This window comes from Podospora anserina, chromosome 1 (genome assembly GCF_000226545.1).
Source record: "Podospora anserina S mat+ genomic DNA chromosome 1, supercontig 3".
Taxonomy (NCBI): Eukaryota; Fungi; Ascomycota; class Sordariomycetes; order Sordariales; family Podosporaceae; genus Podospora; species Podospora anserina.
Window position 1 is genome coordinate 56312 of NW_001914845.1, and position 23281 is coordinate 79592.

The 23281-nt window shown below is 53.8% G+C and overlaps 6 protein-coding genes across 6 annotated transcripts; 3 read left to right on the forward strand and 3 right to left on the reverse strand.

Moving 5' to 3' along the window:
- Positions 1-753: 753 nt before the first annotated feature.
- On the forward strand, positions 754-3867 carry PODANS_1_13000 (uncharacterized protein; the record flags this gene model as incomplete). The annotated part of the gene is made up of 1 exon (XM_001904967.1): positions 754-3867. One exon carries the CDS (start codon positions 754-756, stop codon positions 3865-3867), a length of 3114 nt encoding a protein of 1037 aa, XP_001905002.1.
- Positions 3868-4152: 285 nt separating this feature from the next.
- PODANS_1_13010 (uncharacterized protein) lies at positions 4153-6414 on the reverse strand (the record flags this gene model as incomplete). Its single annotated transcript, XM_001904968.1, has 4 exons — positions 4153-4299; positions 4362-4423; positions 4657-5503; positions 5560-6414. The coding sequence occupies 4 exons, from the start codon at positions 6412-6414 to the stop codon at positions 4153-4155; spliced, it is 1911 nt and encodes a 636-aa protein (XP_001905003.1).
- A 1736-nt stretch (positions 6415-8150) lies between these two features.
- Positions 8151-11593, forward strand: PODANS_1_13020 (uncharacterized protein; the record flags this gene model as incomplete). Its single annotated transcript, XM_001904969.1, has 2 exons — positions 8151-8365; positions 8428-11593. 2 exons carry the CDS (start codon positions 8151-8153, stop codon positions 11591-11593), a joined length of 3381 nt encoding a protein of 1126 aa, XP_001905004.1.
- A 658-nt stretch (positions 11594-12251) lies between these two features.
- PODANS_1_13030 (uncharacterized protein) lies at positions 12252-13622 on the forward strand (the record flags this gene model as incomplete). Its single annotated transcript, XM_001904970.1, has 1 exon — positions 12252-13622. One exon carries the CDS (start codon positions 12252-12254, stop codon positions 13620-13622), a length of 1371 nt encoding a protein of 456 aa, XP_001905005.1.
- A 532-nt stretch (positions 13623-14154) lies between these two features.
- Positions 14155-19770, reverse strand: PODANS_1_13040 (uncharacterized protein; the record flags this gene model as incomplete). Its single annotated transcript, XM_001904971.1, has 1 exon — positions 14155-19770. One exon carries the CDS (start codon positions 19768-19770, stop codon positions 14155-14157), a length of 5616 nt encoding a protein of 1871 aa, XP_001905006.1.
- Positions 19771-22017: 2247 nt separating this feature from the next.
- On the reverse strand, positions 22018-23280 carry PODANS_1_13050 (uncharacterized protein; the record flags this gene model as incomplete). Its single annotated transcript, XM_001904972.1, has 1 exon — positions 22018-23280. A coding segment is annotated over one exon (1263 nt), but the record flags the coding sequence as incomplete, so codon positions are not given.
- Position 23281: the final 1 nt, after the last annotated feature.

The following is a 23281-nucleotide window of genomic DNA, read 5'->3' on the forward strand; positions in this document are numbered from 1 at the left end:
CTGCTGCCAGCGTCGTAGCGAACAGCTGTTTCCGTATCATTTATTTGTTTCTGTTTTTTGGGTTGCAATGGTTCATGGGATGGGGGATGGTTTTCTGGTATAGGGTATGGGCAAGCATTTTGCGGCCGTCGGGAGTTTATCATGTACTGTACACGACACATAGGACCGCATTGATAAGTCGGGATGATTCGCATCTGAGGAGTAGTAATCATGCTCACCCGTTATGAGATTGCAATTCTTGAGCTTTTATTCAGATAATTATGGTGTTTCGTATCATCTGCATCTGCCCCTTCTTGGTGACACTTTCCTTCCTATTTCTTATTTGTCTCTGTTCCCGCCTTCCCTTGGAGAGATGTGGGATTCGCTGACACCAACCTTGAGGCAGGTACATAGGTCCCTGTTCTCATGGTGCACCTTCCCGGCCATGAAGGAAACAGCCGAACAGGAAAGTACCATTCTCAGGAATGAGTTCCGACTGCAGGTGCCCGTCGACGACATCGTTGTTTCTGTGGTTGTCGGCTGCCCTGCTGTCTCGTCTGTTCCCTTTCTCCCACCATAGCACAACGCAACCTCGTACGAAGACTTGTTGCCCATCTACAGCTTGTTCGTATGAAGCCACAGTCGCTCAAGTATCTCATCTTCCGCCAGACAGATATAGGATTCATTGCACAGTTTTAGTCTTGTTCAACCATTCTTCTTCCATCTTCACTCTCTTCCTCGCCTTAACGGGACGGCAGGTCACCAGCATCTCCGATGCTGCGTCGACGCAGCCTCAAGTCCAGCTCGGATCTCAAACGCCGCAAGTCTACCTCTTCGACACGTGGGGTCCAGCTAGAACACATTGATCCTGCATTGGCCCAGCGGGACGCCCAGATCGCTGCCTGTCAAGCCTACACCCGGGCACAAAACCGAGCGAACGCAGAGATGTCCCTCTTTCCCCCGACCCCCGAATCACTACCCACCCGCCAGGGATCCAAACGCAACAGCCAGGGCCGGGATGACATTGGCTCCTTTCCACTCAACCGTGAGGGCGAACAAGGCCTTCGCCGTCAGCAGAGTGTGCGTTTCGTGGGCCCATGTTCTGTGCAAGGGAAGAAATCGGCAGGCGCACTCGGGGCCGAGGCGGGAACCACCTTGAGAGACCACAAGTCAGACTTCATTGCTATGCACGATGATTGTGGCGGCCACAGCGTCCAAAGCTACATTCTCGGAAACGACATTCAACTGCCGAGCCAGTCATCTCACCAACCACGCAGGGCACCACCTCCAGTTCCCGTGACCGTGATGGCGGCCGACTACCTGAACGTCATGGCAGCCGAGGAGGAAAGCTATACCCCTGAAGACGACAAAGCCTCGGCTCCATCATCATACCGCCGTCTTCGCAGGTCTAGATCGATGTTTAGCTCCGAGACTCAAAGTATCAGACGGGATCAAGACACTCCCACACCAGTCATGAATGGGAAGTCTCTCAACTCGCTGCCGTTGCCCGGGTCACAAACCCGCCGACTCTTTCACTCCGAGCCGAAGCAACCAAAGGTAGAAATGTCCGTTCCACAGCTGCGAGCCCCAAAGTCAATGAGCTTTCTTCGAAATCGGCACCTTCTTCGGTCCGGGTCTAGCAGCCGTCGTGATAACAGCACAAGGGTTGCATGTGTGATGGAAGCTTCTGATGTAGAGGATGAGTTGTCTGAGGCAGCTGAGCATGGCAACAATAACCCTCCCGGTCCCAAGTCGGCAGTACTGTTTGGGTCAAGGAGTCGAAGGGGCGGATCAGGGATGCGCAAGTCGCTTCGCAGCAGCAGCAACAGCTCAGAGTCACCGCCACCAGAGAAGGCGCCGCCTGCTCTGGTCGAGAAGCCAGACGGCCTCAAACACAAAGCTAGGAAGGTTTCCAAATCTTTCAGGACCAAGCTCAAGAGTTTCTTCAGTCTATCCAGGTCCGAGGAAGAACCGCCGTCTATTCCGAGCCAGCACATCGAAGCCCAAAAGACACACGTGATTGAGAGCTTCGGAAACGCTATAACCCATATGTTGAACACTGAAGATGATGTCCAGAACGACTATGACTGGAGACCGATTCACAACGTCCCGTCCAAAATTCCTTCCCTCCAAAATGTACCGCCAAATCTTCATCACTCCAACAAGGGCAGCCTGGAAAGTCTCAGGAGCGAAAGTCAGAGAGACCGCCAGGTCTCGGAAGAGTCTGCTTTGACAAGCTGGGTACACTCTGGCCCCAGTACACTGACAAGTCAACAACAGCAGCAGTGGAGGGAGTGGGAGAGGCAGCGCCTTTCCGTTATCAAGGAGAATGGCATGCACGCCCCTTCCTCTTCTGTCAGAAGAAAGGCGTTGGATGCTCGCCTATTCGAACAGCCGACAAACGGCAGCACTATCAGTGCCATACCTGACACAGTGACTGTCGACAGCCAACGCGTCTACTCAGCTTTGGTGAAACGAATGAAAACTCTCAATGAGCAAGTCACACAAGCAGTCGAACAGCAACCTAGGGCAGCTTGGGATTTTCGGGAGACTGCACCAGTTATTCCCGTCATGGATCCAGAGTCAACACCAGTAGTATCACAGCTTGGGGGAAACAAGGAGAGCACAAACACCCCGGATGATTTACCTGACACTCCCACCCGTGTCTCACGGAAAACCAATCCTGGCGACAGACAGAGGCTTGGTATCCAAGGAATCGCCGGCTCTCACCGTGGGTATGCCGACAAAGCTAGGAGAGAAGCCATGGGAATCTGCGCCGCCTTCCACGTTGGGAGATCAATCCTTGGTTCCACAGACAGCGATGGGTCTGTGACGGGAATTCCTGAGCCATCGGGAAAAGACGGATTGCCATTGTTTGCACCGACAACATATCATGAGGACTCGACAGCAGAGAGAAGTGGTTCCAAGGGAGATTTGGGGCCTTTGGGAAGCCCCAACTCTCATTTATTCAGAACAGGCAGTCCTTACCGCCAAGCTCTTCAGCGGACGATGCAGGAAGATCAGAGGGTTTGGAATCGACCAGTTCCTGTCCACATCTCTAACAGTCTGGAGTCAGACGACTGCACGCAGATACGTGCTCCACAGGGGAAGGGCCGACGATCGGGAACCGACTCGGGTTCCGAGAAGGATGAGGATTATACGGAGAGCATATACTCAACAGACGAGGCGGAAACAGTCCCGGCCTATGCGACATTGGGTGGCAGCACAAGCGATCAAGATTCAAAGGTTGTGGGTGGTCATCTACCACAGCCCCCAGTCACGTACCAACCCGCCGGCTATCGAGAGAGCTCATCGGTCAGCTCGGTGGACTGGAAGACGTGGTTATCAGCCAACATAGCCAAACTCGAATCGTCGCCCATCCCTATCAAGCCTGCAGAGGTTGAGTTTGCCTTGCCAACCATGCCCAAGAACTTTTCTCGGGGGCATATTCGGGAGGCCGCCCAACTTTACAATGATGACGACGCCGACTATTTTGAGCTTCCTACGCGAAAGCCAACGCTTCCTACGACGCCACTTGCGCCTGTAGAGCCAAACATTTTGAAACTGTTTCCTACTCAGAGGTCTGTCAAGCGAACTACACCACCGTCAGCCATGGGTAAGACGCTTCAGGAAAATGACAGCCCCGGTGGGCCACCCCCCATCCCTGCTCGGAGTGCATTGCGGCCTTCTCCGTTGAAGATTTCACGGCCCGGCACGGGAAGGTCAACGACTGCGCCATCGATTAGTTCGAGCCCGGGCTTGACAGCAGCAGTACAGAAGCAGTTTGGGCCTGTGTCGGGGTATAATGGACGAGGGCTTAGTCACCGCCCCAGTGGGAAGTTGAGAGAAGGGACGCCAAGTAGTGCCGGGACTCGGGCATTTATATGAAGAGGGAAGCATGAACGATTGGAGAGGGTTAATCACGTATTGTTTAGCAGCTTCTGAAGGCTGTCGGCGGGAGTGGGACAGGGACGGATCAATGACTGAGACCACGGCATTTTTGGTCGAGTATATTACGGGAGGAAACAGCGCGTCTAGTGATACAATGAAACTGGCTGTGTAGGTAGAGTTGAGATTTTTTCTATTGGTGAAGGGGGATTATTACCACAACACAGTAGGCTGATAGAGAGATTATACGGTTGGAATTGTATCATAACCATTACCAAGAGCACTTCACGCGTCTTGAGACATGAGATGTAGGTATGTGACTATCGTTAAACGCGGCAGAGACGGTCTCCAACTTGTTTCCAGTGCTCGTTGCCTACGCAGGGGGTGCACCAGAAGACGTCGGTGGGGTCGACGGTGCGCTTGATGCGTTTGCTAGGTATGTTGTGTCAGTATTTGTGGGCATTTTGGGGAGGGGTTATTAAAAAAATCCTTACAGTCGGTCGTAGTTTTCTCCCCAGAGTCTTTGCTGCCAGCCTTTTTCTTCGATTGGGCTTGCCTGTTTTTTTTTTGATGGTGTCAGTGTGTTTTGGTTGTGTTGATTACCCCTGAATGCCAAGAAAAAGCCCCCTGAAGTATGTTTTTTTCGCTCGGCAACAAGTGACCTTTTTTTTTTCTTTATTCTTTTTTTAATTTTTTTTTAACGCACCACCCCCTCACTCCGAAAGTAAAAGCTGATCTAATGGTTGGGTGGGGGAGTCGAATATGTAGAAGAAGAGTATGATGACGAACCTCGTTCATGTACGCGCCCGTATCCGGGGCGAGCTGTTTGATGATTTCGTCTTTTCCCAGCACTCGTGCGTAGGCCTCGGATTTTGCGGTTTCGTTGAGGGGGGGGAAGAACTCGCCGAAGACTACCCCTGTCAGCGCAATGCCACCGATGATTGCTGAGATGGAAGGAAAACGCACCAACGTGGAGATAGCTCGTCCTCCAGGAGGGGAGAAGGCTGGTTTTGAACCGGTTCGGGTGGGTGTGCACGCCTGGTCCGGAGACCAAATGTGCGGCGATGATGCTGCTCGCCGGCTGGGGGCCTCGGGAGAGGGAGGAGTATGTTTCCGAGAGGGCGGTTAGGTTGCGCGTTAGGGCGGGCGCGTCGAGGAGGCGGCCGCCGGGGAGGATGTTTGTGCCGGCGGGGGTTGTGTCGTGGTGGGCGGCGAAGTAGGCGAGGAAGGAAGGATAGGAGGTGGGGATTGTGAGGGTGGTGAAGTTGTTGGCGGAGAGGGGGAAGGTGGTGTTGATGTGGGATAGGACGGGGTCCCAGAGGGAGAGGATGTCTTGCGGGAAGGAGGAGGGGGAGGATTGGAGGACGACGCAGGACATGAAGAATCCGCCTATGCCGTTGGTGATGTTGGGGAAGAGAGGGAAGGGGGTGGAGGGGGGGAGGAGGAAGGCGTAGCCTGAGAGGCCGGAGGTGGATAAAGAGGGGAATTGTGAGGTTATATAGGCTTGGAGGGGGAAGATGATGGAAGAGGTGTTGGGGAGGGGGGTGATGATGAGGATGTTGAGGTGGGAGAGGCTGGGGGTGGGGTGGGTTTTGAGGGTGAAGAGGGTAGGGATTGCAAAGGTTGAGCCGCCGCCCTGGAGGGGGGGAATGGGTCAGCTGAGGTGGGTTAAGGGGGGAAAGGGGGGCTTACGCCGAGGATGGCCCAGAAAAGGTCTTGGTTTTGGCAAGAGTTGGCGGTGATGACTTCGCCTGATGGGGTCACGGCTTCGATTTCGACAACGTGGTCTGCTGCCATGCCGTAGTAGGGAGAGAGTAAGGAGTGCCCACCGCCGGTGAGGTAACCACCGAGGGCAACTGTTTTGCCACCGCCGCCAACAATGGTTTGGTTCATCTCGTCAAGGCGGGTGTAGATATCCCACATTTGGCTGCCACTGCCTGCTGTCAGGTATGTCCCCGGGAGAGTGGTCTTGCACCTCTTAGGACGGAATCCTTCCCCATGGTATTTCCAGTCTTTCAGGCTATGAACCCAAATCGAAAGCGAATTAGGGGCACTGGAGCGGCCGATAAAATCATGACCTGTGTTCTTGACCACGAGACGAATGTTGTGTTTCTTTGCAAACCGAACGCCTAGTTGGACATGCCGGGCCGTGGTCGCGTTGACAACGAAGAGAGGATATCCCTGACCGCTGCATGGATAACCCGGATAAGGAAGACAGGTATCATTGCTCCAGTTGTTCCAGTAGGTTGAGACGGGGTTGGTATGGTGGTAGTCGAGTTTTGACCAGTCGGCAAGGAGGTTGGGACATTCTCCGGCGTCGTAGGTCGGCTGTCCGGGATGGCAGACAGCTCCTGGAGGAGGAGGCTGTAGCAGTCGTCCGGCGAGTGACTCATTGAGACGCTTCCAAGAAGCTGGCGATGGCCAGTCTGGCGTGCCGGGGATGGTCTTGCACTGTTGTTTGTGGGAGCTGGAGGCCGAAGTCAATAAAGGGGAACATGATAGAAGGCAAGCAGTGAGGCCCGGAAGCCAGCCTCGGGAGAATATCATGGCGAATGCGCTGCAGAATCTGAGATGAGAGATGGGAGCATACAGTCTGGGTTGTTGATTTCTCTGAGGCAGTCAGGTCAACTTGATTTATATCCGTCCCCTCCGACCGCGAACGGGCGGTGCTATGCTGGGGTGTGAATCCAAGTAGATCCAAAGTCCCCAAGAGAAAAACGACGCGTAAGGAGGGAAATCCTATCCAACACCGACATTATGCCTCCATCCCTGTATTTTTCTACAGCCTCGAGGTACATGATGCTTGTCCACAGAATGGCCAGCGAGCCCTTAACAACCCTAACTACACCTCATGTACCACAGAGAAGACGTCCATCGTATTCCTCGCGACAACATCCCGTTGGTCGACATCCGGAGACAATGTGGGGCCATCCATGCTTGGCTCCGTTGCCCGTAAGGCTGAACGGTGCGGGACAGACCCCCACTACGGGGACTAGAAGCCGTAGAAGGAAGTTCTTCGGCGCACTGAGGGACACCGACACCGACAAGTTCAATGGATAAGGTAGAATCAGCAAGTATTGCGAAAAGGCTGTTGTTATTTGCATCCTGCCCAGGTGGTTACAACTCTACACTGCTGAGGACTGACACCAAATCTGTGGACTTTCACAGAGGACGAGGACAAGCAAGAGTGAAACTCGAAGCTCAACAGAGCGACTGTCGCACCGAGACATGAGTGATGGACAGCACGTGATGGGATGCCACACGCGCCCAAGATTCGAGACCATCTTGGGCTGGCGCTGATGTCACTTGTCGTACTTGTCAGGGTGGCTAGCGGCATCTGATGAGCACCATCCGTCATGCAGCTGTGGCATGAGTCGGCGTGGGGAGTGCCATTGGAGGCCCAGCATTGGACACATGGCACCAGGCGGGTGATTGCAAACAACAGTGAATAGCTGCAATATCGTCAACAACAGAATCTCCACCGAAGGAGAGTTCAAATTGGGGCGCAGTCGTTGGCATTGTGGTATTCTTCCAGCAAGCGGCATTTCGGAGGTTCTAAGAACGCAAAATCTCCGTCTGAGCATCCCACAGCCGGGTGCTAATAACAAACGAACAGAAGAGCGCATTCTCCAAATTGGCTCGTCCCAATCAGCCACATCATCATTATTCGGCTATCGTGATCGCCATCATACAATCTCAGTTCCAGTTCATCAACAAGCACTCCAGGGTAAAACTCAGCAAGGCTATTTATACGCAGTAGACTTTCTTTGTTCTCTTGTCGAGGCTGTTGGCCGCGTCCGTCTGACAGGGGCTGTCCCGGCTCGTCGGTTGACGGTTCGGTTGGGTTGCTGGGAAATTTATGTACCCCTTGGCCCAATCTCTTAGCGGAGTGACTTTTGACGCCCTCTGACTGCATGGTTGGACACGTTGATTACCAGGCGCACAGGCACCCCCTTCCCACTCTCTCTGTCAGCTCCCCCGACCCCCATCCTGCCTGCCTCTTCAGGTAAAATTGCGCCCATGACATTCGGCAGCTGGAAACAAACACGCGTCCTTCACTGGACTTGACTGTGCAAGTTGCATTGATCAGTTCAGGACCGCTGGGGATCAAGTCTTGCTGTCGCGTCGCCCGAAACGAACCGAACCGAACTTGCCAGACCCCTCGGACACGGAAACTCGATACTTCGTCATAAGTAATCCCACGATAGCCTCCTGCACCCGCACCCGCACCCGCACCCGCACTCGAGAGACGGCAGGCATCTCTCGACGCCTTCTCACCCAACATGAATACCATCCAGCAAAAGTGTCGGCCGAAGCATCAGGTCCTCGTCTTGAAGTGCTACCCGCGAACAGCCAAGGGAGCTGTTGACGTCAAGCCCAATTCGAGCGAGCTCAGTTACCTGCTATTCTATGCCCAATCACGGCGCTCCAAGATCCAGAAAGTTGGCAGCTTTCTGGAGAAGAAAACAGCCAGCGATGTATACCGGCTGAGGATAGGGTGGGTTTCGGACAACACTGTCGCTCGAAAACACGGGTTGGAAGCTAACAAGATGCTTACAGAAATGTCCAAGTGACGCTCGGCATCCTCACGGCCTTGATCGAAAAGACGCCCAAGGATCTTCCCCTGTTTGCGTCATGCGTTCTCAACATCCTCGACCAAATACTCAAGTCCAATGATATCACAATGGTCGAGTCGTCCCTCCCCACGTTTGAGGCATTTTGCGAGCATCACGACCCAACTTCGCTGCTGGGTGACCAGGCCTATCTCCGCCAATATCTGTCTATAGTTCAGCGATATGCCTCCTTGGCCTCAACCCGTGCGATCCCCGGCAAGCTCGAGCCTAGTAAGCCATTGGCGCTGCGGTGGAGGAACTCGGGTCTGGAAGCCATCAAGAGCGTTGCCTCGTCCGAGGCCCTGTCCTCGGTCACTACTCAGCAATACAGCGTGGCTATTCCCATGGTATTGGAGAATCTCTGGACGGATAATGAAGACTTTTTGGATATTCTGCACCAGCGAGCAGAAATGGACGACAAGATAGGAGGCTCGCCACTGCTAAGGAGGCGGACGAGTATCGCTACAGTGCAAACAGCCGGGACAGATGGTGAGCCAAACCCTATTGCGCTTGCCGGGACGGCTGTCGACGCGGACAAGCTGGCAGAGGAGGATATTGGTGTTCTGGCCATGCAATGCCTCAAGGAGATCTTTGTGGCCCCAAACCGGCCCCAGATCCATGCGGCAACTCTGGCTGTGTTGAAATTTATCGAGGAGCGAGTGAGCCAACGCGAGCCGGTGGTGAGGACCGATATGCACGGAAAGGACAGCGGGTGGGCCATCAAGATCTTCTTGCTGGCTGCTCGCTGGACGCCGGTGGCCGATCGATTTACCATCCTGATAACAGCAATGGATACACTCGCTTCATATCCGCTGACCGATGAAACCCTGGAGCAGCATATCGTGATGGCGGCCATCATCGGCGCACTTCTGCGGTCTGACATCAACCTGATCGGCCTTAGTGTTATGGATATTCTGCTTCAGTTCATTGCTCACATTCGACGGCTCGTTCAGATGCCAGGGGACCCAAACAGCATGAGAAGCGAGCCTCTCAAGCCCGGCATGCCAGACCCGCGTTCGCCGGTGACTCTCGAGTTTGCCGAGAAGCTTGATCGAGCGGCCGCCGAGCGCAAGAACCTGCTTCTTCGACTGCAAGAGTGCATAGGAGACTTGGCCACGCATGTTTACTACGCGGACCAGATCTCTGATATGATCGCTGCAATTCTTGCCAAACTCAAGCCTGCGAGGTCGAATAGTATTTCTGGATCTCCACAGGGCGAGAAGGTGGACGGAACCCCTGGGTCATCGGCGAACGCGCTTGCCGACGAGCAGCACATCGACTCTCTCTTCGCTCTTACCGTTGCAAAGATAGCAGCTCTGAGAGCCATCAAGTCTATTCTGCTGGTGGCAAATCCGAGGAGCAAGATGAGTGGCAATGTCGGGCTTTCCAGAAACCACGTGCCTGTTTCCACATGGGATGGCACTCAATGGCTGCTGAGGGATCCGGATGGACTCGTGCGCAAGGCATATGCCGATGCTTTGGTGACCTGGCTTGAACGAGAGACCACCAGCGCCGATGGGAAGGTCCGCGATGAGACGGCGAGATCGGCCGTGAAGAACAGGGATGCTCAGGCGGCATCGCTTGCGAGGAGGGCCGTCTCGAGCGCTTCTGCTCGGGAGAAGCCGGTCAAGACGCCACGGTCACAATTCCTGCAGCTCATCCATCTTGCCATATATGACAATGCTGTCCAGTATGTCGACTACGAGACTGACATGGTTTTGCTTCATGTTCTGCTCGCCAAGTTGGTCAACCGGCTCGGCATCAACTCTGTCAGATATGGTCTGCCCATGATCTTCCGGCTCCAGGAGGATATCCAAGATGCCGAGACGCCGATTCAAAAGGTTCGCATCGGCAGCTTGGTCCATGGCTATCTGTGGATCTTGACCGAGAAGTTCGAGTTCGACGGCGTGCCTGTTGGGAGAGCTATCCACAACGAGATTGTGCGCCGCCGCAGCAAGAACTTCTGGGTGGAAGGCATCAACGTTCCGGTTCCTGTGATGGAGCTGGTGGGGACACCTGGTATGGCCCGGCCGCAGCCAAGGTTACCGCTCAAGGAGATCGAATCCGAAGCGCTGCTTCCCTTTGATGAGCGAGACGCATTGGTTGATGCGGTGTGCGCTGGCTATCAGACGTTGACTACCTCGCCGCCTACGAGCCCGGCCGCTAGCCCCGGCAGGAGCTTTACTCACCCCATGCTGGGTGTTAACCTGAACGCGATCCCAACCATCGAGACGGAGAACAGGGTTCCAGACCATGTTCGCGAGCAAATGCATAACGAGTGGAGCCGTGATATTGTCTTGGCAGCTGTTCAGAATACTAGCAAATCCGCCTCTCTCGCCGGGTCGCGAACCACTGGCACCCGTAATGGAACTGGCGGAGGCCTTGCAGTCAACGGCAACGGTCTTCGTCCAGACCGCATGTCTCCTCACGGCAGCAAGACGAACCTCCGTCCTTCCACATCGCCTGCGGGTCTACGAAAGTCGAGCTTGCGTAGTGGCCACTCGCCAGCCCGGACCAACACAAGTGATGGTAAGGAGCAGGTGACCTCGGTAGAGCAGCTCAAGCTTGTCTTGTCTGGCCATCTTCAGCCACCATCTACCTCGCATGGCGCAGGGTTCCAGCCGCAGCATGACGATTCAAGCAGCGACAGCCTTGTCAGTTATGATCTGACACCGAGCGAGCTTTCGTTCAACCCTCCTGTTGCTGGCGAGATGGAGACAGTGCCGGAGGGAGCTGGTCTGGAGTTGGACAAGGTTCCCACCTACCACGAGCGCAAGTCTTCTCTTCCAGGGGGGCCTCTCAGCTCTCACCCGACGCACGAGGAGGATGAGGATCAAGACGGGAGAGTACCTCCGGTACCGAAGATTCCGGAGGGTGTGCCGGGAGTTCGGGTACATAAAACATCGGCTCATGATTTTGCGACCCTACCGAGGCCATCGACGTCGAAGCGGAGCCTCAAGAGCCGAGGTGGCGGTCAGAATCGGTCGCTCTCGTCATCTTGGATGTCGGCCGAGGATAAGCTGCCGGTGATGGATCTCCAGGCGTTGTTGAAAGGGATTGACAGTCATGGTGGAGACCAGCATTTGGGGGGCATCACGAAGCCTCCTTACTAGAGCACAGAGTTTCAACACAGCTTCTGGGGGGATGATGGAGGGGGCTTGAAAGCAGCAACAGCATCTACATTCTTCTCTTTTCTGTTTTCCCAAAAAAGGACCGGCTTGGAAACATGAGAACATGTATTGGGCGGGGTGGGGGCAACTCTTTGTTTATTAATGGTGGTGAGGTGATAGTTGATTGTTTACTGAATTTCAAGGGGGTTAATGGCCTTGAGAGGGGAGTCTAAGTTTGTTTAGTTTCTGGTGACGAACGTTATTCTAGTACATTGGTCAGCCTTTTCAGTGGTACATAGATTCATCTTTTTGTCATGATTATTTAGGAAGAGAAAAGATGGTGTATTGCAGCTGGGTGGGGGCAATGTTAGCTCGTATTAAAAATACAATATCAGTCGTAGAACTGTTTTTAAATCATAAGATAATTGTTTCCTACCGTCAAAAGTGATGTCATCTCCAAAGTTGACCCGAGGGCCCCTCTTTGGCGGGGACAACGACTGATTAATCGATAAGATAGCTAATCCCTGTTGACTTACCAAGCTTGCGACGACCGCCAAGACTTTGAGAGCATCCAGACCCTCCAAAATGTTTTCCTGAGCTGCGCAGATCGACGAGTTTCTTCCACCGTGGGGTCCTGGCCTTGCGTCTTTTGATATTGCGCATGCATCCCCTCCCCCGACAGCTCCTTTCCTCCTCCCGCAGCCACCCACCACCCCTTTCCTCCGACCGGTTCGCCAACATGGCGCCAGCAACGAGACTCTGCCTCACCCTGCCCCTCCGCGCGGCGGGGAGGAGGAGGACGGCGGCCTTCACGTCGACGAGGACGATTCACAACAACCCCCCGAAACCGGCCAAAGTAGTACCCGTGTACGGCACCGGTCCCCCCCCCGAGCCTCCCACCCCGGCGGCAGAGTACGCGGTAGAGGAGCGCCTCGCGAGGAGGAAAAGACAGGCCGAGATGCTCAGACAGGCAAGAGACATTCGCAAGAACAACGGCAACAACAGCAAACCTGCCGACCCGAACGCGCCGGTGTTGAAAAGGAGGTTTTGGAAGGATGTCTCCATCAAGGAGGTTGTCGGTACGTACATTCCCCCGCCCCCTTTTCGTCCCCCCACCTTTTGCTTTCTTTCTTTCTTTCTTTCTTCCTTTCTTTCTTTCTTGTGTGTGTGTGTGTGTGTGTGTGTGTGTGTTTGTACTGATGATGTGTGGTATGGTGTAGGAGCCTACCAGATCCACCTCGACTCCCGCCCCCTCCGGCACCCAACCACAAAATCCATCATCCGCATCCCCTTGTCCAAACCCCAGCTCGCCCACGCGCTGGCGGTGGAGTGGGACCAGTTGTTGTCTGCACAGGAGGCGACGAAGCAGCATCTTATCCCGCTTACGTCTTTGGTCTGCAGGGCGGTTGACATTGGGGCTGAGGACGCTGCGCATCCTGGCGGTCCTGGTCCGATAAGGGAGTCTATTGTCACCGGTATGATGCGGTATCTCGACACGGACAGCTTGTTGTGCTGGGCGCCGCCTGCTGATAGCACCAACCCCCACGCGCCGAGCAGTTACCTCAATGATGAGGGGAAGAGCTTGAGGGATCTGCAAGAGGAGGCGGCGGGGGGTGTGGTGGGTTGGTTGACGAGTAAGGTCTGGCCGGGGGTGAATATCGTGCCGGTGTTGGAGGATAGCGGGAGCATACTGCCCAGGAAACAAGAGCCGGGGGTGAGGGAGGTGGTGCAGGGGTGGGTGTTGGGGTTGAGTTGCTGGGAGCTTGCGGGCATCGAGAGGGCGACACTTGCGGGGAAGAGCTTGCTTACGGCCGCGAGGTTGGTTTGTGAGTGGAGCGAGGAGAGGCAAGACCTGACCCAGGGGGAGGAGAGAAAGTTTGGGGTGGAGGAGGCGGCGAGGGTGGTGAGCGTGGAGGTTGAGTGGCAGACCCGGAGGTGGGGAGAGGTGGAGGATACACATGACGTAGAGAAGGAAGATTTGAGGAGGCAGCTGGGGAGTGTTATCTTGCTTGTTGGGGGGACTGGGAGGTAGAGGGTTAGAAGTGTAAGATGGTGTTGTGTAAGATACGAGGGGTAGATGGTCAGCGAGGCACCCTCCCACAATAGCAAAACTAAGTTGACCCATATTACATATTGTGAACCATGCCTTGAAAGCAAATCAACAGGTCTTTGAATACCTTTAAAGGCCTCTTGACTATCTTTCAATGCCTATCAATTCTCTTAAGAGGTCATGAACTATCTTCACAAGCCTATTTACTATCTTTAAAGGCCTATTAATCATCCTTCGAGGTATGGTTCACATCATGATATGGGTTAACCTACTCTCTATGCCAATTATTTGTTGTGAGGGTGAGTGAGTACACGAAAGTTACAGTCCCTTGCAACAAATCTTGCTTCGTTATACTGCACAGTATTCATTCAACAAGAAATTATATATATCCGCTCATAAAGAAGACGCCCCACCAGTTCCAGTACACTTCCACCTGCCCAGGATAACAAACCCCCCCCCCCAAAACCAAAACTCCAAAAGAAAAACAAACCAAACATCATCGCTTTACCTCCGCTCAAGCCACCCCCCCGCTCCTCATCCTCTGCTTCAACATCTCCCTCAGATGCCCATTCAACTCCTTCGTACTAACCCTCAACAGCTTCCTCTTGACTACCTCCTCCTCATTCTCCTCCCTCTCAAGCTCATCCAAATCCACATCCCTATAAACCTGCCCCGTCACCGCCGCCGCCAAACTCTTCACATCCCTCGCATTCGCCCACCCGGCCGTCTTCCCCAGCTGATGCAAATACCTCAACACCTTCTCCCTCTCCTCCTCCCCAGGATCAAACTCATCCCGTAGCTCAATATCCTCCTTGAGCAACAAATTCTCCAAATGCTGCTTCGCCTTGGAAGCCGTCATGGTGGGAAAGTTGATTTCTGTCGCAAACCTCCCCCTCAGTCCCGCGTTGACCTTCATGAGGTTATCCATGTCCTTGTCGTAACCCGCCAGAACAATAATCATTTTGCGGAGGTACCGTGGCTTGGTCATGCAATCGACTAGTTCTCCAATTGCCTCCTCTTCGTAAGAAGCATGCCCCGTGGCGCGGTTGCCCCCCCCGAGACGGTAGGCTTCGTCGATGAAGAGGACTTTTCCGAGGGCTTTTTCAAATAGGTTGATCACTTTGGGCGAGGTGTGGCCCATGTATTGGCCTATGAGGTTGCTGGCAGAGCATTCAATCACTTCGTTGGTGGACAAGAAGCCCATGTCGTAAAAGATTTGGCCGATGATGCGTGCGGTGTGGGTTTTGCCGGTGCCGGGGGGTCCTTTGAAGATGAAGGTGAAGGGGACGATTTCGCGCGGGTCTTTGCCACGGCGGCGCATGTTTGCTGCCAGGCGTTGATAGCCTTCGAATTTGGAAATGATGGACTCGTAGCCGATGAGGGAGGAGAAGAGGGATTTACACTTCGAGGAGGCAGTGGCGCCGCGGTTCCAGTCTGGGTCAAAATCCTCGCGAGTGAGGACGATGCTGGCTTCCGAGTGAGTGAGAATGTCGGCATTGTCTGTGGGTTTGTCGGTTGTTTCCGTTGGTGGAGGTGACTCGAGCTCTTCTTCCTCGGGCTGAATGCTATCTGTTGGAGGTTCGGCTGCCTTGGTTTTGACGGCAGTCAGCAGGTCGACCTGGGCTTGGGCTAGTTGTTCTCCAGCCACAGCTTCTTCGATGTCGACCCGAGTGACCGGGGGCAGCTCGACTGGCTTTTCCGTGCATTGTTTCTCTACACCTTCGGCTTCCGCTTCCGCCTTCGCCTTGGTCCTGGCGCGATATCGAGTCTTGGCTTGGTTCAGCAGGTTGTCAACATCACCACCATTGCCAAAGTTAGGACGGTCCCTCGCTCTCCGGAGAACTTCAGCTGCCACTTCCATGGCTCCCTCATCAGCCGTGATCTCCTCCTTGGCCATTTTCAACCGTAGAATTTCATTCAGCGTCTTGTCATCGTAGCTCTGGAACCGGAAGGCCTCCTCCAGGGGAAATCGTCGCCGCAAGCCAGGGTTGCACTTTTGGAACATCTCCTCCATCATGTCAGGATAACCGAGAAGCAAAACACATCGATCTTCGCCTGGTTGGTTGTGAATCTTGGAGATCATGACATCGATACAGCTAAGACGGAACTCATCCGACTCGTGCGTCGTGCCCGGACGACCACCGTGATAGAACATGTGGGCATCGTCGATGATAAGCACCTTTCCAATCGTTGAGTCGAGTATATGGGCAGTCTTGACCTCGGATTCACCGATGTACTGCCCAATGAAATCCGCTGGTGTCTTGAATACCACCTCTTTCGTGGACAAAAGCCCAATCTCGGCCAGAATTTGGCCGTAAAGCTTAGCTACAGTAGTCTTGCCAGTACCGGGAGGACCCAAAAAGACTTGGTTCAAGGAGGTCTTGAGTGGTTCCTTGCCGAGGACTTCGCGACGATAATTGGCTTTGGCCCTGTCGAGCAGCTCGCCAATCGCTTTCTTGACGCTCTCGAGGCCGGCCATTTTTTTGAGCTCTTTCCAAGCCTTGCTCTTGTCCCGAATATCCTCGGGCTCCGGTCCGATGATGTCTTCCTTGGTGAGAAGTCGGGTGTTGGGCTTTGGCGCTGGACCCTGCGACAGAAACGAGAGGTCCACTTCATCACTCTCATCACTCTCATCAGTGAAAGCGCTCTTTTCATCTTCGGCCTTGGTCTCGACCTCGGTTGATTTCTTGTCTGACTGGCCGTCGGTGTCGGCCTTCGTGTCTTGCTCGGTGAGTTGTCGTGCCTTGGCTTCATCCTCGGCCGTAGTCTCGCCGTCAGTTGCCCCCTCTTCTCTGGCTTGCTTCTCGTCCTGGCTAGTCTTGATGTCCTTGGTGGAAGACTCGGCATCCTTAGTAGACTCCATGTCCCTGCTAGGCTCGACTTCCTTCTCGGGCTCCTCGTCTTTGCTGGCATCCTCGTTCTTGCTGGCATCCTCGTTCTTGCTGGCATCCTCGTCTTTGTTGGGCTCCTCGTCTTCCTCGAGTCCCCCATTTTTCTTGTCCCCATCCTTCTCAAGCTCCAAATTCTTCTCATCAAAATTAAACTTAATCTTGCCTTCGGCAGAGCTTGGGTCCGCCTTCTGAACCCCGGTTCTCTCGTCCTTCGAATCATTATCCGTCGACATCTCGGACTTCTCCGACGGCTCCTTCGGAACAGAAGTTTTGTCGTCCACTGAAACGGGCATTGGGAGCTTCTTGTACTTCAACAACTTAATCAAACGAGCGGTGATCTCCTGGCCCCTGCAGTTCTTGTACTCGACCAGGCTAGACAACATCTCCTCGCCCTCCTCGATTGCCTTCTTAAGCTCCTCGATCTTAGCGGCAATCTCAACCTCTTCTGGGCTCAGCACGCGTTGTTTCTCCTTGGGATCTTCTTTTTCGACTTTGGCATCCTTCCCAACGTCTTCTGATTCGGAATTTGCAGCTTCCTGCTTGGGTGTAGCCTCTTCTGCAGATTTGACTTCTTCTTTCTCCGGATCAACCTTTTCCTTCGCGGATTCGACGCCTTCCTTCTCAGGCTCGACATCTTCTCCTGTGGGTTTGACACCTCCTTGGTTGGTGTCGGCGCCTTCTTCCCCGGCTTTCACAGCTTCAGACTCAGGTTTGACACCTCCCTGATCGGGCTTGACGTCTTCTTCCACAGGCTTGACATCTTCTTCCACAGGTTTGACGCCTTCTTCCACAGTCTTAAGACCTTCTCCTTCAACCTCCACAGCCTCGGTCTCAGGTTCGACAGCCTTTTCCACGGCCTCGGCCTGGGCAGGCTCTTCAGTCTTGAGAACTTCTGTAGGCTGAGCAACCGCTTCGGTCTTGACGGCTTCCTCAGGCTTCTCGACATCCTTGGGCTCGGTGACTGATGACTCGTTCGAGGAGAGCGCCTTCTCTTTCAAGTGCTCTCGCTCTTGCTTCTTTTCTTCCAGCTTTTGAGTCGCGACCTCTAGCTCTTCTGTCAACCACTCCTTAGTTGCCTGCAGAGACTGATTCTCCTTGAGCAGCTCTCTCAGGTTAGCACGCTTCTTTTCCAGCACCGCCTCCCACTCTTCGACTCGCTTGTCCTCGGCAGCCTTCCACGCCGCGTGCTCCAGGTCAAGCCTTGCCGCCTGTCGGTCCAGTATCTTCTCCCAAGCCAGCACGAGATCATAGGCGTTGGCGAAACCACCAGACTCTCGGTTCCGAGCAACCCGTTTGGCCACAATACGAGGGTACGGCCCGGTCTCCCCCCCTTCGATGGTGAATCCATTGTGTCGGACCATCTGGAGAAAGATCAGACGCAGTTGTTCGTCATCGTAATCCTTAATCGTCAACCGTCGAGGAAACTGCCATCTCCCGCTCGGTCGCGAAGCCAAAAGCTTGTTCATCGCCGTCTCGGTACCAGCAATGACAACCACCAGCCGAAGACGCTCGGCATGACGGTCCAGTGTGTACAAGAGGTCTGCCCTGAGGGAACCCGTCATCCCCTCGATGGAGTCGATAAAGACAAAGACCTTGGAGTTCTCGCCGTAGTTGTTTAGCACCAGGTGGAAACCTTCAATATCCTTGTCCGCCTGAAAGTCAAATCCGGACCGCTTCTCATTGTGCGGGCTGTTGACAGAAGACCATGCGGCGCATTCCTTGAGCAAAGTCCTGTAGATAGTCGCCAGCGTCTTCTTGCCCGTTCCCGGATTGCCGATCAGCGCAAGATTGAACTCTTGTCTTCGAAGCATCCCTCTTCTGTTCTTTGCCGCGTCAATGGTAGACTTGACGGCAAGAAATTCTGACTTGACTTGTTCAAGACCAACCATGGCCATGAGCTGGTCAATCGCTAAGCTCTTCTCGCCCAGTTCCTTTTTGCGGCGCTCCCATTCCTTTTCAGGGGCCAACAGTTCGACGCCGTCAGATTCCTTAGCCACCCATCTCCGACCGAGGGCGGGAAGAATGGGCATACCCGGCCGGCTGGCGCTCGGCTTTGGTTTTCCGTTGGCATCCAAGGGTATCTCTTCTGTTTCGGTGGGGTCGGCTCTGACACCTTTGAAAGGGTCGTGTGGAGGATCGGGCAAAGGTAACGGAGCGGGCGCCGGCGCTGGTGGGGGTTCTTGCTTGACTTCTTCTGGGGTTTCCTCCTTGACCTCCTCCTTAGCCTCCTCCTTGGCTTCCTCTGGCTTGTTCTCATCTGTCATCTCTTCCTTGGCCTCGCTCTCTTTGGTCTCTCCTTCCTTGGCCTTATCCTTAACGTCGCTCTCCTTCGCCTCCCCCTCCTCCTCCTTAGTCCCTTCCTCCTTGACTTCACTATCAGTCTCTTTGGGATCATCATCAGTGGGCTCCGCCTTAGATTCCTCCTTTGGACTTTCATCCTTCTGGGGTTCGTCCTTCTTTTCTATGCCCTCCGGAATTACATCTTCCTTGCCATCCTCTTTGCCATCTTCCACGGAGGATTCCCGATCTTTCTTCTCTGTCGTGGTGTCTAGAGAAGCGTCCTTAGGAGGGTCTTCCTTGGAAGACTCCCTGGCACCTTCTGTGTCATCGTCCTTCGCCGGGGATTCTTCTGGGGAGGATTTCTCCTTCTCAGGAGGCACTGCTTGAACCGCCTGATCCTTGGCAGTGATTTCTTCTGCCTTTGCGGGAACGTCGTGGTCCTTGATGGCAACGGTCTCACCCGTGGCTGTGCTGGTTTGGGCTTCCTTGGTCTCCTGGGCTTGGGAGGTGCCAGATTGGCTTCCACTGGCTTCCTCGGGCTTTGGATTCTCTGGATCGGCAGATATGGAGGTACTTGGTGGGTCTGTGTTTGATTTCGGTGGTGTTTGATTGTTTCTGATCTTCTCGAGATCCTCCAGAAACTTGACACCGCCCAGTCTCTCGATCTCATTCGCAAAGGTCGCAATCAGTTTGGCGGCCTTGATAACAGATCCTGGGTCTGATATGTCCAACAGTGGCCTGCTTGTGGGTGGGTTAATGGTTTGAGTGGCGTTATCGGTGTCCGGCGATGGGGAAACTTCCACCACGGCGACCTTGCTGATGGTCAGCTTCTTGTCGTCGGACGAATCCGTGTCTGCTTCGACGGGTGTCGACATGAATGATCCATCGTACTCTGATTCTGAGGATTCGGGGTGGTTGGGGTTGGTGGAGGAGGGGTTGTCGTCCATGATTGGGGCCATGTTTGAATTTATGTGCGGGGGTTATCAGGACCGGAAAGGTACGGTAGGAAATGAAGCCAAAACCTTGAGTGAGCGGTTGCGATGAAGATATCAATGGTATAAGATGGAAAACAGAGATGAAGTTGAAAAGAGGGATCCGCTCGTGACTAGGCAGATTTCCAGGCTGCAGCGGTGAAGACTTACGCCAGCTGCAGCTGCTGCGCAGACGACGGGATGAGGCTCTGGATCAACAAAGCTGCAAGCTGTGCACCAATAGCGCGGGTGCCTCAACGGCCAACAAAAACTGGTCAGCCTCAAACATCATGCAGGCGCCCTCTTTCCTCTTTTCCTCCTGCCGCCGCGTGACTAACCCCGAAGCCAAGCATGGAAGGTAACAAACCTTTGCCAAACACACCAACAAACACGACCACTTCTGTCGTAATTATTATCAACCTACGCCTTTTTAAAAGAAGAACAGGCCTTGGAAGATGATCAAGAGATTTTATTTGATTTTCATTATTATGAATGAGAACTATCAAATACCATACAGCTGCTTGAACTGCAGAGAAATCAAAGCTCCATAACCAGTCACAGTTATCAAGAATATCTTCGAAGCACCTCTATATCGAGATCAGCTCAACATCATATTTTTCCAAGCTATCTCCATACCATTCCTCGTCTCCAAGCAGCTGACTAGCAATCTGAGACCTCTTAAAATCAAAAAAAATCCTGTTCGTCCAAACCGCATCCGGCTTACTTTCTCGTTTGCAACCCACCACCGTTTCTATATTTCCTACCATTGCGATGATCAATAGCCACTTACGACAAAGTGCTCCTCACTCCCGGGGGTATCAAAGGTGCCCAAAGTACTCCGGATTTCTTCTCCCGAGAAGAACTTGGCGTCGAGATGGAATCTCTTACGCCAGGATACCGCGCATCCTCCTTGGTTCTGTGACGGTCTTCTCTGTGGGCCCTTTCTTCTCTCGGAGGCTCTAGATCGTCGCGAGTGGTCGGCTTATCTCTGTGGCGGCGCTTTGTGCTGGGTTTCTCTTCCCTTCGCGGCTCTGGATCGTCCTGGGCCTCCTTGCGTCAGTGGCGGTGTCTTCTGCGAGGCCTTTCTCTTTCCAGAGGTTCATTTTCAGGCACACTTTCTCGGGGAGGTTGACTTCGGAAAGATTTCCCCCCATGTGTTGTATTCTGCGTTGATCTGCTCCATGCCTGAGGGTAAATTCTCGAGTGCCTCTTCTTCTAGCTTACGATTGCCTCCAGAGTGGAACTCTCGAATGTGAGCTTTCGTGGCAGGGTCAAATCTCGAAGAGACCTTGTCACATGTCACGTTGGTTTTCGAATCAATGTACTGGCACTCTTCAGGTCATGCCTCCATACCGTCCTGGCTGTTAAAGATTCAGTAAACATTGGTGGGTATTGGGTGACAGGCCACGATGGTTGATAGCAAGTTCCGTAGCATAAATAGAAAGGTAGATGATAGTCCAAGGTAGGATCAAGCTACGAAATACGATGCTGCCAGATATAGGAATCTGAATGGCCTGAGGTTTAGATACAGGGCAGGAGGTAAAACTAGAGGGCCGCGGACCCCGATATATAAGTAGTTTGTCCTTGCCTCATCCTCTCGGGCGGCCGCGCATCATGTTCATTGACATTGCTGGTGGGAATGACCATGTCGATAGGTCATACACATGCTTTGTAACACACTCGAAACCCCTCGTGCGGTGAAGATACTTCAGGCGACACGATCCAAGTCAGCGGGGAGGTGTTACATAGGTAAGATGTCTATCCGTGCTAGATTTGTCGGCATCAATGGTAGGCTGGCCCCCCTCACCCAACTTCAATGAGCGGAGACTAGGTATACAAAATCACCATGGCGGAGAACAAGTCATGAACAACACCAGGTGAGGTGTGCCACAAAATCATGGACTTGATGTTGTGTGTCGTGACTGCCAATTATGACAACCATGACCTGAGAAGAGGAAGGTATAGGTGGTCAAGTGTACTTTGATGTGGGAAGGCGCCAACATCAGACGAGGGTATTGTAGGCAGGCGCCAGCCCTGGGTTTGCTCCTTCCATCTGGGGATGAGGAAGCTGCTCATTCCAGCCACCAATCAGCACATTGACACATTAACACATTAACACATTACTCATTCAACTTTTACCTCTATAGACCCGTCGTGCATCTAAAAGTCATAAAAAATAGCATTCATATCCCATCCCTCCGTCTACCCTTCTACCCAATGTATATCCTTTCCCCATCAATCCTCCCTCAAAACCCCCTCCCAAACCCTCACCATCCCCACCCTCCCCCCCTTCCCATCCCACAAACTCCTACACGGCACAACCAACCCCTTCCCTTCCTCGCCCAATCTGTACTTAAACCCCTTATCCAAATAGGTAACAACAGGCACCAACCACCTCCCCTCCAACTCCTTCACCACCGCCCCAACACCCTCATCAACACTGTCTTTATCCACCCTCTCAACAACCACAGTCTGAACAAACCTCTCCTCCACCACAACCTGCCAGATACTCTCCCCCCTTTTCACAATCTCCACACTATCTTCCCCAGCAGAGGCAATCCCAAGATGACCCTGCCACTCCACTCCACTTCCCCTAGGCAACTCCTCCACCTCAGCCACAAAGACAGGCGGAATGGTAGTTTTGGTCTTTACCGCGCTCCAATCTGGGAGCCGCGGCCCCTGGGTGGCCTGGCCGGCCGAGGCAAACGAGGTATAAGTCGAGTTATATTTCCTATCCCAAATATCTGGACCATCTTCATCCTCCTCCTCCTCCTCCTCCTCCTCCTCCTCATCATCATCATCCTCATTTTTGGGGAGTGCATGTGCCAACTCCCAAACTTTGGCTGCAAGTTTGACCTTTTCTTGCATGTTCCCGGAGGAGGAGCGAGGGAAGAAGGCCACTCCCGAGGTGAACAGCTGCACGCCGGTTTCGACTCCGATTCGGAAGAGGTGCTGCAGGGAGAGGACGAGTTGTGTGTTGAGGTCTTCTTCTGGTGGGGGAAGGGTCATGGTTGCTGGGATGAGGGGGATCTGACCCGCGATCCTGACTGCTTTTGCTTGGGAGTTGGGAAAGAGAGGGGTGGTGATTGCTTGGGAATAGGGGCCGATGTTGGCCGGTGCCCAGTAGGATCTGCTCTGGACGTGGAGGCCCTCTCTTTGGATGTCTGGGGTGGCCGAGAGGGCTAGGGCGATGACGATGTTGATGCCTTTGGGGAGGAGATCCCCGCAGGAGATGCAAACTCGGGACGGGGGGTTAGGGAAGGGGAATAGGGAGCCGTAGATGGGGTTTATGGTGGCAAAGTCGGACATGTTGCGGAGGAGAATGGTGGTGGAGAGGATGACGGTTGAGGGGAGGGATTGGGAGGCGAGGTAGGCCTCGATGAGGGTGGTGACGGAGGTTGTTTCGTCTTGAACGGATGGGTGGTCGATGGAGGTGAATATTAGGTGCTGGATGTTGGAGGGTTGGAGCTTGGTGAGGTCGGGAAGGGCAGCGTCGGTG